General features: G+C 45.4%; 2 protein-coding genes across 3 annotated transcripts; one reads left to right on the top strand and one right to left on the bottom strand.

The window, feature by feature from the left end:
* Positions 1-5,559: 5,559 nt before the first annotated feature.
* dhrs7 (dehydrogenase/reductase (SDR family) member 7) lies at positions 5,560-8,804 on the top strand. Its single transcript, XM_080849547.1, has 7 exons — positions 5,560-5,834; positions 6,465-6,617; positions 6,761-6,867; positions 7,321-7,560; positions 7,712-7,834; positions 8,061-8,276; positions 8,538-8,804. Exons 1-7 carry the CDS (start codon positions 5,678-5,680, stop codon positions 8,577-8,579), a joined length of 1,038 nt encoding a protein of 345 aa, XP_080705673.1. The 5' UTR covers positions 5,560-5,677; the 3' UTR covers positions 8,580-8,804.
* Positions 8,805-8,964: 160 nt separating this feature from the next.
* Positions 8,965-17,181, bottom strand: pcnx4 (pecanex 4). Of its 2 annotated transcripts, none has more exons than XM_080849535.1 (11): positions 17,112-17,181; positions 14,779-15,580; positions 14,312-14,491; positions 13,533-14,068; positions 13,238-13,338; positions 12,832-12,954; positions 12,215-12,575; positions 11,822-11,925; positions 10,464-11,542; positions 10,021-10,207; positions 8,965-9,871 (listed from the first exon to the last, which is right to left on the bottom strand). In XM_080849535.1, exons 2-11 carry the CDS (start codon positions 15,468-15,470, stop codon positions 9,620-9,622), a joined length of 3,615 nt encoding a protein of 1,204 aa, XP_080705661.1. In that variant the 5' UTR covers positions 15,471-15,580; positions 17,112-17,181; the 3' UTR covers positions 8,965-9,619. The 2 variants fall into 2 exon arrangements, with proteins under 2 accessions (XP_080705661.1, XP_080705660.1); XM_080849534.1 differs by lacking the exon at positions 17,112-17,181 and adding an exon at positions 16,935-17,029.
* Between the last annotated feature and the right edge of the window lie 204 nt (positions 17,182-17,385).

Here is a 17,385-nt window from a genome sequence, read left to right on the forward strand (position 1 = left end):
CAATAGCCCACTCAGGAATATCGAGACATTATCCACTGTGGCTTTATGTGAACATCATTATTGTATAAACCTAATTCAGAAAGGATTCAGACCCCTTCACTTTATTCATATTTGGTTATGTTTCATCCTGATTTCAACTCATTTTTGCCCTCATCAATCTAAACTCATTACTCCACGATGACAAAGTGAAAACAGGATTTTAGCAGTTTTTTTAACTGATTAAAAAGAAAAGCTGAAATATCACATTGAAATAAGTATTCAGACCCTTTGTGATGACTGGAGCTCACCTCTGGTAAATTCAACTGATTGGACATGATTTGGAAAGGCAGACATCTGTCTATATAAGGTTGCAACTGATAATGCATATCGGAACAAAAATCAAGCTAGGAGGTTGAAGAAAATGTACACAGAGCTTGAGGAGTGAGTGGTGAATGTGTGTGAATGGTGTGTGTGTGTGTCTGCGTGTGGTGAGCGTGCGTGAATGGTGTGTGTGTGTGTGAACACTAAATGTGTGGTTAAGCGTGTGTGTATGAATGTGTGAGTGGTGTGTATATGTGTGTGTGTATGTATGCATGGATGCAAGTGTATACAATCCAATATAGTCCTGTCTGTTTGTATTTCTGACTGTCTGCCTGTGGTCCTTTTTTAGATTTATCTTTGTTGTGTTTCATTTTAAGTGTATTGTCTATTGTGTGTGTGTGTGTGTGTGTGTGTGTGTGTGTGTGTTTGTGTTTCCTCATGTCCTGGGGTAGACTTGTACAGAGTTGTCTCAAAAAATCCAGATCTGTTAGTGTAAGGCTGAACTTGTCGGGGCAGGCATCTGTCCATACAGGTGAAATGGACCTGATCAAATCCATAAAGCCTGACAACTACGACAGAGTCTATTTTAAATGTAGCCTACAAAAGAAGTGTTCTGTGTTTCCCCATTCATGATGCGCTTGTGAAAGGGTCTAATTAATAGGCCAAGTCATCTGTTGTGCTGGCGTCGAATAAGCCCAAAAGGACAGAATAGCTGCCTGGCCTATTAACTGTTACTAAACACTAAGAGTGACTATAAGTGAAAATTTCTCCCCAAACTAAACTGTTGACCATAAGCTAATAAATGGCACCTACAATGCTATTGAGCAAGCTAGAAAAGATAGAAATAAAGCTGATGTTCCATAGCCAGCTAAATTAAACCAAGGCTAAGTTTACATTGAAAATATATATTAAAAAATATATAATAACATTATATTTAGAATGTCAGCTTCATTGTTAAGAAGTGCAATCTTACTAAAATGTGCCTGCATTAATTTGCCAAAAGAGGTTTAAGTACACAACTTCAAAAACTGAATATACATATAATATGTATTTTCTTTAAAGTAAAATAAACCTGACATACGTTAGATTAATATTAGCAAATATTAGCAAAACTGTAGAGCAGACCAATATCCATATGGACAGTGTGATAATGTCAATAGGGTTGGCCGATATATCGGACAACCTGTAGTCTTCAGAAACTGGGAAACTGGAAAAAGACCTGTTGCAGCCTGTTGTAAAAACGAGGCTTGGGAGAGGGAATACCAGTAGAAGAATTACCTAAGGCACAAGGCAAAAAGAACACTGTTGTGGCTTTAAAACATACATCACATTTCTGGACATCCAAAGAGAGAGATAGAACGATACAAACTTTTAATGCTTGCACCCTTTCAAAATTTGACACGCAGGTTACATGATCCTTTTAACTACAAATACTTTTTCCAATACAAATTACATCACCGTTTTATAAGGTCCATCAAAAACAAATACATGCATCACCAATACACACAAACCAGCACACACATAGACACATCAACTCGCACATGCACACAAGGTGCACACAGTCAAACAGACAGACACATACACACGCACATGCATAAACTTGCACAAACTCGCAGGTTCAAGCAAGCACATGAGTCCTCCTCATACACAGGGTAATTCATACACACTCCTCACATAAACTTACACACATCAGGACCACATCAGGCCTGAGTTAGACATTAATGTTCAGGAAACTGCTTGACTACTTAAAGCTCTGAGCCTTTTAAAAGGATATGAATTGATCCTAATTACCAGAGTTTCAGTCAAGTGATGGGGTATCAAAATTCAGGCTTTAATCTTTATGGTGATGCGCATCAGAGGAGAGAGAACAGGACTTGGTTTCACCACCAAAGTTCCACCTAGGCTGATTTCACTAACTGTCTGCATAGGTATCATCTGTATTTAAACCTAGGAGAGTAAGGGGGGTTGGTTACCTGAATGCTAATTCTTGTCTAGGAGACAGCATGTCTAGGATAATATATATTCATAGGGGGAAACCTGACAAGGGTGTCATCATTTCCACAGTGATGAAGGCATACAGGAAGTGTGACCATCTGGACACTAACAGAATACACATGAAAGCTTTATAATTAACATTATATAACTATTGACTGTGGAATACATTGAATAAACTAACTCCTAAGTCCAGATACTATCACTTTACAGCCTCTTCAAGGTTGAGCAGAGTGTACATTCAGTAGTTTAAAATATAGCTTGCAATTGTGGAAAAGGTGCATAAACTATTCCAACTGGTTACATGTTCTTATTTGTCTATAAAGTGTTGCCATATCTTTAAACTTGAAACTGGATTTGCTACATTACAAAGGTCAAACTGTTCTTTCCTCACAGACACTGCTTATTCATGCTCAAGTTAATTTCCAAAAATAATACAAAAAAAGATCCATTCCATTTGTCTGTGTGCAAATGTGTGTCTGTGTGACCAAGAGAAAGAGGGAAGTATAATCAGGCCTGTCAGCCTCCTTGTGCCCCCCGACGTATCCATCAGGATCTATTAAGAAGTGTCTCAGTAGCCACAGCCATCAGTCATAAACCAAACCCTGGAGCTTTTCCAGACAGTCAGTCTATACGCAGCTTAGTTCACACCCACACATCAACAGTATGTGATAGGGTGTGTATGTGTGTGTGCAGAGGGACTATTGCCTCTGTGTTCATGCACCTCAGTTCCCCGGTTCAGTCGACTCCCTCTTAATGCTTTTTGACCAACAGGGAACAGGTTCTTGAACTGGTTCTGTTCAGGATTCTTTGAACCTTGGTGCCATCTACCGAACCAGATCACGTTTCACCAGTTTTGAACCGAACTATTGTGATCAAGGATGCATCATCAACAAAGGACGCTGCACAATGCACAAGGGAAGTTAACAGCAAGATGGTAGATTGCAATGATTACCTATGAGCTCTTGCTTGCATTCTGCTTCCTCTTCTAACTGTAGAATGACATACCCACTGATGTTGTCACGGTCTTGAATTCCTGTTTGTTCAGTCAACTCTTTCTCTGTGTTCATGTGATCATGAATATCTGTTCAGGCGACCCTTTTCTGTGTTCAGGTGTTCATGAATATCTGTTTGTGCAGTCGACTCTGTGTTGATGTGCTCATTAATCTATGTAGTCCAATCTTTCTCTCAGAACTGGGGGTTTACTTATATTTACAAAAAACAATCATTTAAATCATCGAAATGCTACATCTCTTAATTTTTTTGTTTTTTTGTTTTTTTGTTACATTTTTCGCACTTGCTCCACACACTTGGGAAGAATTCCTTGTTCAGTGACATGATTCTGTGAACAGGTTTTTGTGATGGTTTGCTGTATCTAATTTTGCTTTGGAGGTCCCAGTCCCCGTTGTCACTTTCCTCACCATCCATCCAGTCACATAGGTAATGGCCTTTCTTTCCACGTTTTGTATTCTTTCCACTGTGAGCTTAAACACAACAGTTAATGTAAGGTCAGTTCATATGAATATAAGTACAGTTATTTGTTCTTACAGTTCTACACTGGGAGGTGCTGCCCAAGATAAATGTGTCTGCCATGTCACTCTTTACCTCAGCATTGTACATGTGCAGGAGGTTAGAGTCCCAGTCAGGCAGGCAGTTTGTTTTCGTTCCTAAGCTTGTTCCTAACCTCTGTATTTAATTTGACATGCTACCCTTAGGAAAACTTTTGAATGGCAACAATATTGACTACCATAACTATGCCGACAGTACTCAAGTTTACATAGACCTCTCACCCGCGGACTTTAGTCTGATTGATATCACTGTATCTCAATGATAAATGACTGGATGTCCAGCTGCAGCTAAACAAGGACAAAACAGAGGTAGTTGTTTTTGGTACAAACAAAAATGAGAGAATTAAGGTCAGTGCCTATCTAAATTCCCTATCACTACAGACTACAAATCAGGCCAGAAACGTGGGTGTTATATAAGATGCTGACTTACACTTTGAAAATCAGATTAATGTACTTACCAAGTCAGCATATTACCACCTAAATATTTGCCATATTGGTGTATTTCTTGTTTGTGTGTTGCCTACTTCCCTGTTTAAAATCCCTCACGGTTCGGGCAGTGACTTCGCATGCTTCCCCAGGTATCATTGGTAGTAGATGGACACGGGGACACGAATGGCTTAATAACAGATTATGACCAGGAGGTAGCAATGGAGATGCCACAGTTGTTGGATCCGGGAGTAATGGACGTAACAGTTGTATAGGTGAGTAGAGAAGAATGGTCAGGGGGCGGACCTGACTCCCTCATGGACACATGAAATCTGGATGACCAGATCAAGGGCGCCTAGGGACTAAAACAAACACGCAAGGGTCAAATGCTAGCCTGCCTCGCCAGCAGACCAGCCGTGCAGGCAACCTCTGACCCTCTGGCAGACACATGGAGAGTTGAAGACATCAGTGGGACCATAAGAAGATGTTTGTTGTGGGACTCTTGCAATCATTTTACAACAGCACAAATTATATTTATACATATCAAGATTGTATCACACCTACAACATTGCATACATAATTCGATTTTTATTATTTTGTATTTTTGTATGTTTTTTTATGTGAATGCATATTGACCATCTGGGATTGCCCTAAGTGGTTTCTGTAAATATTAATGTGAGCTCATCTAGGAGTGCCCTAGTGAGACTGTGTTATACTGTAAGGGGATGTATTAGAATTTAGTTGGATTTTTTTTTTTTTACACCACTGTTGAATACAAATCGCGCTTTGAGTCCCCCTCATGGATAGCTGTTCACATCACATGTTGACAAGCTGAAGGACATGTAGAACCGGTAAAGACAACCTCAGGAGCCAAAGAAACATGTCCACTGGCAAAGTAGACTACTGCTTGCGTTTTCAGCCAATAGGCTATATGTTTGCTAAGCGATTAAATGTAAAGTATGAGTTGAATCGAATACAATGTTTTATTTTGCACATCCACCAAAGCTACTTATTCAAGGCGTTCTGGTCACGGAGTGGCAATGAGACAGACGTGCTTTTACATACTTCAAATAAGAGTACCATCAACATTATTTAGATGCTGTTATTTTAAGGTAAAATGTTACATGGTGTTGTTTTAATGTTTTTGACAAAAAATACTGTTCCTTACTGAGCCACCCGTTTCCTTCCTGACTTTTATTTTGAAGATAATACAAAGTGTAATTGTCAAGTCCGGTTGTTCCTGTTAGTCCCAAGCTACAGTGTAGTTGTTTGTCCTGCAGTTTGTTCGACAATGTGGATTTAAAGTGCACGTAGTTTATTTCGGTTAACGCCGGGAATTTACATACGCAGTTTAGAACTGCAAGTTTAGGTGGCGCGTTGATTTCTGCAATATGTGTCAGTTAAGTGAATTGTTATTAATGGACACGTCCATTGGTTGCATTCTGCTCATGGTCGCCGTCGTATATGTAGTCCTGCAGGTGTTTCGTTTCATCTTCGCGGATGCCGACTTTACATTGCTTTGGGCTGCCTCTTTTGGAAAAAACCCTGGTAGCGTCAATGTCAAATAATATTTCTTTGTTACCTGTCTGTTTTTACGTAATGTCTGTTCTATTGACCTTTGCTCCAAAAACAACTGATTGTAATCAAGGTCGTGGTAACCGTCTTAGTCAGCTGTGTTCTTCTAACAAATGTGCCACTGACGAGTTCAGTGAGGTATACAGGGCAGGGAAATAATTAAAAACATTGAGTTCAAACGGTTCTCGTGTGCATTTCAATGTCCAAAATTGGCACAATCAAACCCAGTGGTCAATGTTCGTACAGAAAAGATTGATCCACCACCATGTCTTCCATGGATAATATGATGTTGAGTAAATTTCTACATTTGACTTAGGCTAATTAGCATGTAAGGAAAGTAAAGGAAAAGGTTGTTGTTTAATTCTCATTTAATAAGTAGGCCCAACATGAGAAGTAATAGTGGCAGTACATGTTGGTTGTGGAAAGTCATGTAGGATATTCCAGTTTTAACAACACCACTGCACACATACCAGCCTGGCATATAGGATTCTGTCTGCTTCTGGACAAACCCCTTTAACACATTTTTAAGGAACTGCATGAATGACCAACGCACGATCATTTACATGACAGATAATAACATCTTATAACTTGTGTGTTAATTAGAATCTCAACTGAGGGGCCAGGTTGTGTGGATTACTGGAGCATCCAGCGGCATTGGGGAAGAGCTGGCCTACCAGTTGGCCCAGATTGGTGCTCAGCTGGTCCTGTCAGCACGCCGAGAGAATGAGCTGGAGAGAGTGAAGCTAGAATGTTTGGGTGAGTCCCTGCCTGCACTGTGCAAATAGTCGAATGTGTGGTAGGCTAGTTTTGTCTGAATGCCTTTCAGTTTATGCATTAGTAGTAGAATTGAACATCGCCATTTGTATGGTAAAGTGAAGCATGTTCCTTTCTGACTGTAGGACGGTCCAGACTACAGGAAGAGGATATTCTTGTTCTTCCACTTGATCTCCTGGACAGGAAGTCTCATGAGGCAAAAACAGCAGCTGTACTTAAGCATTTTGGAAAAGTGAGACTTTAAACTTGTGTTTGTAGGTTATTTTTGTTTGAGTCCCTTGCACTCCCTATAGTGCCGACCATTCATGTGCATGACTGTGTATGTAGGATTCCTTGGTTTGGTAGAGCAAAAGACCACATACTCCGAACTGGGTAACACTAAGGAGCCCAGACATGGGAACTTACAAGTCCTAAATATCCTTGCTGCCTTCAAACCGTTGGCGTAGTTCCTGAAGTTTGGGAATTGAATTTGGATATGCATGATGCAGTTTCACATTTTTTGATGTGTAGGTGTTCACAAATGTGCAAATTACAGAATGAGGTGGTTGCTACCAATGCACCAAACAAATGGTCTTCTTGTTTACATCAGGCATGAGTGTTCATCTTTAAAGTTCTTTAAAAAGCAAGAGAGTAATCTCTGAGGTTTACACGTGACTGATGAACGTGTGTGTCTCTTTGATTTAAGATCGACGTGCTCATAAACAACGGTGGACGCAGTCAGCGATCACTCTGCCTGGAGACCAATATGGAGGTTTACCAGGCCCTGATGGAGCTCAACTTCCTGGGCACGGTGTCCATCACCAAACACGTGCTTCCCCACATGGTTCAGAGGGGAATGGGCACTGTGACCACAGTCAGCAGCGTCGTGGGCATTGCAGGGGCGCCCCTGGCCACGGGCTACGCCGCCAGCAAACACGCCTTGCAGGTCAATCAATCAATTTGTTTATTTGATCAAGAGGGACAGTGTACATTCATGAACATTAAAATGTAAATGCTCCCAATTATAGCCAAGAGGTGAGGGAGATGACCACACTGGTGTTTATTGTCCTCTTACTCTTCTCCCGACTGCTCTGCAGGGCTTTTTTAATTCACTGCGGATAGAGCTGGCTGATTCCCCAGGGATCACCATCAGCACTATCTGTCCGGGACCCGTGCAATCTCAGATCGTCCAGAACGCCTTCACAGAGAAGCTGAGCAAGGTTGGAACTCAAAGCTGTATTTGCAACTTTTATGGTTCAAGTAATTGCTAGGGGACTGGATGGTAACCAAATTCAGTCATCTCAGATGTTGTTGAATTCTTTTTTTAAACAGAGTCGGTATAAATGTTTTGTTGATGTAGCTATGAAAGCCTGTAGTCTGATTTAAACATTGCTTAAATAGACGGATTCCAATAGATGACCATTATGTCCTTCCCATCTCTTTTAGTCATTGTCGCAGACCGGAGATCAGCAGCACAAAATGACAACCCCTCGCTGCGTTCAACTTATTTTGTGTGGATTGGCTAATCGAGTGAAGGAGATGTGGATCGGCCAGCAACCGTTTCTGTTGTTTTTCTATGTGTGGCAGTACACACCCACCCTAGCTTGGTTTGTGACAGGTGTACTGGGCCAGAAGAGGATTCAGAATTTCAAGGCTGGACTGGTAAGTTCTGTTACGTAGTTTGGCATGGTGTTGATCAGTATCGTGAACCACTGTTGGTGTTTGCTGCTAGTTTCTTTACACAAGGTTACAAAACCAAAGTGAAATTTGTGAACGGAGTTTTGAAACCTCAGCAAGTCTGGTGTGCTTCAAAGCAGGCTAGGGTTGTGGAACTAGGTCGATGTCAGGATGGCATGGAAAGAATTTCGGGAATACATCTGTCAACCTGAGAGTGCTTAATCTGTCTTTTTCTGTCTTCTACAGGATGCAGACACTGCTTACTTCACAAAGCCAAAGGTCCCCTGAAGGCCTGTGGTGGCAGTATGAGGCTCTGTGTCTTGATTTGATATGTTATAACTGCTGAAATATTTGATTCCTAATTGTATTAACCTAGTCCAAATTGCACAAAAACATTCTAAATCTACCTTACGGAGTGTTCACATTCAATATCATTGCAATTCAGTGTGTTTACACCCTAACAAAATGATAAGATGTTCTCTTCACACGATCTCTAAAATAAGGAGAAGCATCTTTTGGAAAAAACTTTTACTGTAATAAACTGTACATACAATAACATTTTACAGAAATAAAATGTATTTATACAAGGTTTACTGCAAACAGAGAAGTGAATACATGGACCACCACACTGAAATTCAAAACACTGAAGGAGTCTCCAGGGGGGGGGGGGGATTGCAAGTCCAATACTTAGTGTTCTTATATGGAGGTGGGGAGGGGGGCTGTAGTGTTCAGTAAAAGTTTTGCAAGAACTCCTGTGGTGCAGACACAGTTTGCAGTTAGAAAGGATTGAATAAATATGGCCATCTGATGCTGTTCACATTTGAAAGGGACACCGCTGTAGTCCTCCAGTACTCCTGCAGTTTGCAGAAACGTAGTGCAAAGCCTTTCCAAAGACCCTTTCAGGCCACCCCTTCATGAGGGCGGAGGAAGACTCAAGCCAACAGATCCAATTTCAGGAGAGATGGCAGAGAATTTTGACCCCTGCACCCGCTAAAACCACAATAAAACTAGAGGTGAGCTTCACGCGCCAGCTCTCCGAGAGCCAGTTGCTTGATCCTCTACCCATGCCGTAAGCGCTTCATGTTCTGAGGCATACCGTCAAATTGTAGGTCCTCAAACTTTACAGCCACGTGTCTGTTTGTTTGTGTGTGTGTGTGTGTGTGTAAGGCTTTGTTTCTGTTCCCCTGCTCCTGCGTCTACCTTTTCATCCACAACATCTTCTCTAATGGAACCTTTTTTTGGCATTACACAAAAGAGTGAGTTTCCTCCATGATTGCACAGTCTTGGTGTCTGCGTGCGCTTGTGTTGTGTTGTGTTGTGGGCCGGTGCTAGAGGCAGGCCAAGTGCAGCGGGGCGGAGGAGTAGATGGGGTAGCCCAGGGGCGGGTCTGCAGCCTGCACAGTCAGGTTCCTCAGCAGCACCGGGTGAGCCTGGATGCTGTAGCGCTCCTCGTCGTCGTTGGTGGCGTACAGGAGCTCCCAGGAGAGGTTGGCCCACTGGCCCCGCACCCCTTCAGCACACACGTGACCCACATACACCAGCTGCTCCTGCAGAGTCAGCACCCGGCCTGTGTACGTCCCCTGTTAAGACACACACCACACACACACACACACACACACACACACACACACACACACACACACAGGTAAATGAACAAGCGATCGCTACACGCTACTTATGAATTCTCCACACACATCATTAAATCAGACTGTGGTTGTAATAGTGTTACCATGGCGAGGTCATGACCCAGAGAGAAGAGGAAGGGCTTCTCCTGTCGTACACTCTCCTGCCAGCCGTGGTCCGTCGCCGTGCCGATGTACCAGTGGTGCTCATACTCGTCCAGAGTGGCCTGAAGCTCCTCTGCGCTCTCCAACGCTCCCAGACTTGCCTGGTCAAACAGCAGCTTGAAGCTGTACCTACACTCACACACACACACACACACACACACACACACACACACACACACACACAACATAACTTCTGTCATTCACAAAAAGTGAATGTGTGTGTGTAGTCTTACATTGACGCCAATACTGCCGTATCCCCCTGGATGTCAACCATTACAAGTTTCTTTTTGCATTCCAAGTCTGGACACTAATGTTGGGGCTGGGATATGATATGAAGCTTTGCAGTTCAAACCCACTGTACTTTATGTATGGTAAAGAATCTCACCTGAATGCTTTGAGCGCCAACTGGTGCAGCTCTCTTCTTCCCTTCAGCCAATCCAGAGCTTCGCTCCAGGGAGCTCCGCCCCCATACAGGCGGAACACCAGGCTGGGGCTGGGCAGCTCCGCCTCCAGGCCCAGAGCCACCAGGCAGGACAGCGCCACCTGACCGAACAGCTCCAGCACGTCCCTCTCCTCCTGCAGGAGTGCGACCGTGTGCTGACCCCCCACTGCCAGCCGGCCTACGGCAAAGTGGAACCAGTCCGAAGGGATGAGGGGCTGCAGCTGCAGCATCTGCGGCGGGGCCAGAGGCGCCGTCCTCCACTCCCCCGGCAGCAGCTGCGAGTGGGGGCCGCTGAGCCTCCGCTGCGAGGTGGGGAGGGAGGAGGCCTCGTGTAGGCCGCCGCCGCTGCTGCCACGGTCGGCTGCCGGGAGCCCCAGGCCCAGGGGCCGCAACGGGGGCAGCGCCGAGAGCGCCATGTTCTCGTACAGGCTCAGGACCTCCACGGAGCCCGGCAGGGAGAAGTTCCTCTCCTGGGGCTGGGCCGGCCTGCGCGTGATCTGCGGCCCGAAGAGGTCGTCATCGTCCAGCCAGTCGGCCGAGGAACTGAGGCTGCCGCGCTGACCTGGCGAGGAGGAAGATGACGAGGAGGTGGAGGAGGAGAAGGTGGAGGAGTGAGAGCCCGGCGGGAGGTGGGTGGAGAGCTGCACGTCTCTCTGCAAGGCGCGCAGGGAGCTGCTGCTATTGGCGACCGGCGACAGCGGCGCCTTCTCCTGCAGCTGCGGCGTCAGGCGGTCCCTCTGGGCACAGCGCTGGAGCAGCAGCCACAGCAGCACCTTCACGTAGTCGCCACGCAGCTTGCGCAGGTGCTCGTGGGAGTCGATGATGCCCGTGAGCACGTTGCGCGCGTCCGAATAGAGCTTGACGGGCAGGGCGCAGCACGGGGTCAGCGTGTTGCCCCAGTGGGGGTTCAGCATCTGCCGCAGGTGGTTGGGCCTGTGGGTCTGAGCCAGCGCCGCCTCAAACACCTCGTCCATGCGCCGGGCCTCTAGAGTGTGACAGGACGTCTCCTGAAGCTCTAAACCCTGAGAGCAGAGCAGAGCAGAGAGGAGCAGTGAAAAAAGGCACCGTGTAGGAGTAGAGAACCAAACACCAAATTGGTACATTGTATTTTATATGTGAGGTGGTAGTAAGTAGTATGGTAATTTAGTATAGAGGGTAAAGACTGCTGTATAGTACAGTACGGAAGTTTGCGCAGATGGTGCAGTGGACAAAACAGTCTTTTTGTGTTGTAGGTGCAGTCTGCTGCTTCATGCCTTCAAATGTAAGGAGCAGAAGGCAGTGGTCAGTCTCTGCTTAGGTACCTTGATGTTGAGGGTGCAGTATCCGTAACCACGCTCCAGCAGTGTGAGCCACATCACACGGTCCTGGAAACGACACAGGAAGTGAGAGCCAGGTGGCGCTGCACCTGAGGGTGGGAACAGATATGTAACACCAGTCACCAAAATGACACAAACACACACACAACACACACACACACACACACACACACAGACAGACACACAGACAGACACACAGACAGACACACACACTCTCTTTTTCACTACCAGAAACTCAGGCAGATTCAAAAACAAAGTATGTGGTTGATGTGCTGTTGGTTGTCCAGAGGTTGGTAAGTGACTATAGAGAATAAGTACAAGACAATGAGAACCCATGGCAGGAGAGAGATGAAGATGGAAAGCCGTTGTCTCACTCACCAAGAGCACCAGATGCAATCGCCCCTCTGAGTGCAGACGCCAGACGGGTACTGAGCTGCTGGTAGTACACCGAGTCTGGGCAGGGGCAGGCGGTGCCAGGGGTACCCGGCCAGGAGCGCAGGGGTCTGGGGAAGCCCACCAGAAAGATGGGCAGCGTGAAGAGGGGCAGGAGGGGCGCTGAGAGCGCGGCAGAGAGCACCAGCTCCGCCAGCAAGAGCGGGCACAGCACTGCGTTCAGGGCCAACATGGCGCTGGTGGACTGACGCCGCTGTTTTGTCTCAGTCCACGACGTCACAATCACTGTTAGGGCAAATTTCAGCTTGGAGATGAACTGGGAGGAGCGGTCAATCAGCAAGCCCACCTGTGACCAATGACAATTCAAAAGTCTATGAGAATACCGTATGGTTATTTACTAATAATAATAATAATAATAATAATAATACATTTTATTAGTAAAAGGGACCTAGACAGTGACTAGTTAGTCCAAGAATAAGCAAATACTAAATTTGATCATTTCAACTACATCTGGAGTAAAAGTTTAAATCACTAATGCAGACTGACCATTTCTGTGACCACACTTTTTGACTCAAACCTTTAAACTGCAGATTGCAACTCACCACCAGCAGCTGTACACCCGTGCCCAGGCTGTGCCACCCTGTTGCTGGTGCCCCGATTGAGCCGAGCCTCACCAACACCACCACCACCATCTGGAGCAGGGCATCCTCTGAGCTCTGCCACACCTGCGAGTCAAAGGTCATGAGGTCAAAGGTCATGGGGTAATAGGTATTCTCTGTCAACCTACTTCTGACCAAATCTGGCTCCTCAGTACAAACTGGTGTATTCTAATTCTAGAAGATTCTACACTCTATTGACTGAACAAAGTTGCTTCCATCCTTTAATTTCCCTTCTCAAGACATCCTAAGAAACATATCTGTGAGATATGTCTGTACACTAGTGGGATGACGATAAAACACATTGATGCATCTCTCTGGATATGCCTGTGGGTTATATGTGAAATGGTACCATTCTGAAGGCTCGAGTGAAGCCCACTGCTAGTGATGCTGTGCTCAGGTCCTGCAGAGATCCATCCAGAGTCAGGAAAGCAATCATGGCAAATGGGGACACTGTAGAAAGACAAAAAAGCTCTAGCTAAACAACGAATAATGCTATAAGTCAAAACATTCCAGCTGTATACTGTCACTGAAAAGTTAAGTTATAAGCCACTTCACCGCCCTCTTTAGACATGAAAAGCCAGTCTTACACTCTTGGAAATCTTTGTATTTGTATTATAAACGACGATTATAAATGTATTTCTTACCCAGATTGAGCAACACCCTCCTGAGGTAGCCAGCCAGGCGGAGACACCTGCATCTTCTTTTGAAGGCCTGAGAACAGCCCATCTGTCTGGGGTACAGGGGGTTCCTCAGGGTCCCTCCCAACAGGAACACCCCCTGGATCTCCCGTAACCCCCGGCTGAGAACGAGGAGACAGATGAGCATGTAGCCCACTGCAGCCTGGGGCCCGTGGAACCGGACAGAGGGTAGGACCTCCAGGGGAGCTCCATCCAGGCTGAGGTTCCCTGTTTGGGTGGTGGGCTCATAGAGGTAGTGGTGGAGCAGACCCCCATTCGCCATCGCTCCTGCCAAGAAGAGCAGACACAACAGCAGGCCCTTCAGGCCCAGAGAGAGCGTGCTGGACGGGGCCCGCCTGTGCCCGAACACCGCCCCCAACTGGCTCGCATCCTGGCTAAGCAGGTACCCCATGCCGACGGTGCAGAGGACCACACCCAAAGTGGAGGGGATGAAGTAGGTGCTCACAGCCACACCGGCTGAGATTAGGAACATCACCAGAAGTCTGACAGGAACACATGCACAAATAAGGACGACAGAAAAAAAAACAGATAACTTTTTTGGAAACCTAGCAAATTTCATTACAGATCCTCTCATCAAGGCTTTGAGTAATCCTAACTATTCCTAGAGCACAACAATATGCCGAGTCACATTTACTAAAAAATAAATTTGTGTCATTGAATATTTACTGGGCCCCATGTTTGTGATGAGAGGAAGGGGGTGGTTGCAAGGGATGCAAGTGTCTTACCTGAGGTTTGTGGCCATGGGAGAGCCGCCGAGCCCCAGCACCAGAATCTGCTCCATGGCCCACAGCAGCAGGGCATCCGGAGGGGGCAGCGTGCCCAGTGCCCACAGCACGGGCAGCACCACAAACACCACGTGTAGCACTTGACACGCCAGCCGCAATTCATTCAAGGGGTCTGTCAGTCTGCACTCAGGGGAAACACAGAGACAGACAACTGTTTTTAAAACATGAAAGATGTGTGGACTGTAGGTAGATAGATAGATAGATAGATAGATTCATAAACTTGTATTAATCCTGTGAGGGAAATTCAATTGTCAAAGCAGCAAAGTAGATGCCTGCAATGGGATTTGTATGAGGTCCTGTAGCTGGTTGTACACAACTTATTGTTGCATTTGTAGCAAACATGCAGATTAATAGAATGTTTTTTTTACTACATCCAATATAGAAGTGTGTGTGTGCGGCCTTCTCACCTGTAGATCAGGTCGACAGCGATGAAGATGAGGATGTACAAAGGTCTGGTGAGTGCTGTGATCTCATACGTGTCCTGGGGCTGGAACGTGGCCGTCTCCGGGGGCGTGTTCACGATCAGCGCGTACTCCCCACTGCACAGCGTCACCCAGCTGAGAGCGAAGACGGGCATCGCTGCACCCATGCCCCCATAAAGGGCGCTCAAGCTGCCGGGCAGCAGGTACCAGGTTCCCAACCCGCACAGCATGCCAGCCAACAGCGTGTGCAAGACTACGTTCACCATGAACTTCTTCCCGGGCACAATGAAGCGCACGGTCTCCGGCGCCACGCAGTGTGAGAACTCCACCTCCTCTTCATCTGCCAGGATGTTGTTCTGTGCCGACAGACGCTGGACAACCCCTGTCCTCCGTGCCACACACTGTGCCAGGGTCTGCAGTATGGCGGCCACAGCCAGCATGAGTCCCCCTGAGAGAGTGGCAGCGTAGGCATCGCCCAGCACACCTACCTGGTACAGGACGGTACCCACACCTCCAAGCATGCAGGGCGTGAGGAACAAGAGCAGCTGGTGCAGGTAGACATATGGGGGGGCGCAGTAGCCCAGCTTGAGGCGTGGACCCCCCAGCAGTGTCTGTGGAAAGCGCTTCCAGAAGAACTCCTGCTTGTAGTCGTTGAGCAGGGGAACCTCAGGCCCCATAATGAACACAGACTGCTGGGGAGGCCGCCGCTCACCTCCATGCAGTGCTAAAGGTGCATCACATCTGCTCTGCTGAAAGGCTTCATGATGAAGTCACAGAAACAGCATCTCTGAGTGAAGAAAGAGAGAAATGAGGATTAGGTACCTGTGAGTGACCTGTTTATCTCTGAGTGCATGGCAGTGCTCTTGATAGTCTTGATATAGACGCCATTGCACTTAATGTTGTATAATACTTTGTATAATATGGCCAGGGCCTACTGTTTAGCCTGTATGTTACGAGGTATAACGAGCTTAATTATTAATACAATAGACATGCGCCTCACATGAGCATTGTATGGATTTATCACCCAGTGACCAGTACATTTTTTTTTTTAAAGTTTTAAAAAAGAGCTCGGACCAAATAAAAAAAAATAGTCTAATTCCTCAAATATTTAAAGGTTCACTGAAGAAATTAAATTGAAAATGTAAATCCTCCAACGTTTTGTTTGCTTTGCTTTTCTTTCCTTTCCTTTTCAAACATTGAAAATAGATAATTGTGAGCCAAACTTGTTGAACTTAGAAGAGAACAAACTAACGTGAAGTTGTAGGTTAAGGCTTACTTTTTTTCTGGCTAGTGTCAGTTTGAAAATGTATATTATATACAGATACTTACAGATGTGTTTGTGTATCTCCTAGCCAACTTCAAGTTGCGAATACACATGACGGTAACCTTGCTACATTGACAACTGTATCAGGCTAACGTTAGTTATAGTCGATGGCTAGGTTAATGTTTACTTGTTTCCAAGGACCCAAATCGTCCCTGGTGTTTCTCAAACAAGATTTCATGAAACACTGTGCCCATGACAACATACATCATCGACATCTGTGTATGTTAGTCAAGTGCCCTAGATACTTTGACTATCCAGAAATGAAGCTTGCTCCTGTTATACACTTGCTTTACTTGCGGCTAACTTAAGATCACCATTTGGCAACTGATGTGATCTGCTGCTACACTGATACCATGCTGTTAGACAGCTAGCAAGTTACGTTAGTAAAGGATGCGACGAACTCAATAGCTAACATTACTTTGCAAGCTAGCTGGATAGCTACGTTTGCTAGCAGCAACCCTATCTTACGTACAGCGGCATTATAAAGGATGTAACATAGGTTTCTAAACGATGACAACAGTCACTAAAGTTAGGTTTGGGATATTCAATAGTGCCCATCTCATATGGTCAGTGTAACTGTAGCCAGCAAGGGTGGCTAGCTAGCTAACGTTAACGTCAACAACTAGCTAACAGTTAGCAAGCTAGCTACATCTAGTAAATAACCAGTTTACACAGTTTGCTCTTTAACAGATCTAAAACCACCATACTATATTACAGTCAACGACAACCATGTTGTTCAACGTTGTAGAACGAAATGGTTAGCTGGCTACGTAATTCTACAAAAAAAAATAACGGTCAGCTTCGTCAAAAGACTGACCTCTGCTATGGATGGCAATAATGATCGGTTCATCCAGGATTCGGAACCACTGGTTGACTTGGGTTGTGTTCTGTAGCACCAGTGCATGGAGAAGCCGCCTTAACTGATCCTCAGTTTCAACATGCAGATATTGAATCATCAGTAGAACACATTTTCCTGGATAATGATCTTGCTTACTTAATCATCGGAAGAAATGAGACAATGAAGATCTAACTGATTCGTCAAAGTGATCCTCACCGATTTGTTGTTTGTTCACGTGATCTGTAATTATGACCCGCCCCTTTCTTCTATGCAATTTGAAAACGTCTAAATGCATCAGGGCAGAGGGGACTCGCACCCATAGACATGAATAGATTTATTTATATGTTTATGTTCACACCCGCCGAGAAGACGGTGGGTATTGTGTTTCAAGAACTGGAGAGCCAACAAAACAGCCCTGTTGGTAGCTTCT

This window comes from Sprattus sprattus (genome assembly GCF_963457725.1).
Source record: "Sprattus sprattus genome assembly, chromosome: 13".
Classification (NCBI taxonomy): Eukaryota; Metazoa; Chordata; class Actinopteri; order Clupeiformes; family Clupeidae; genus Sprattus; species Sprattus sprattus.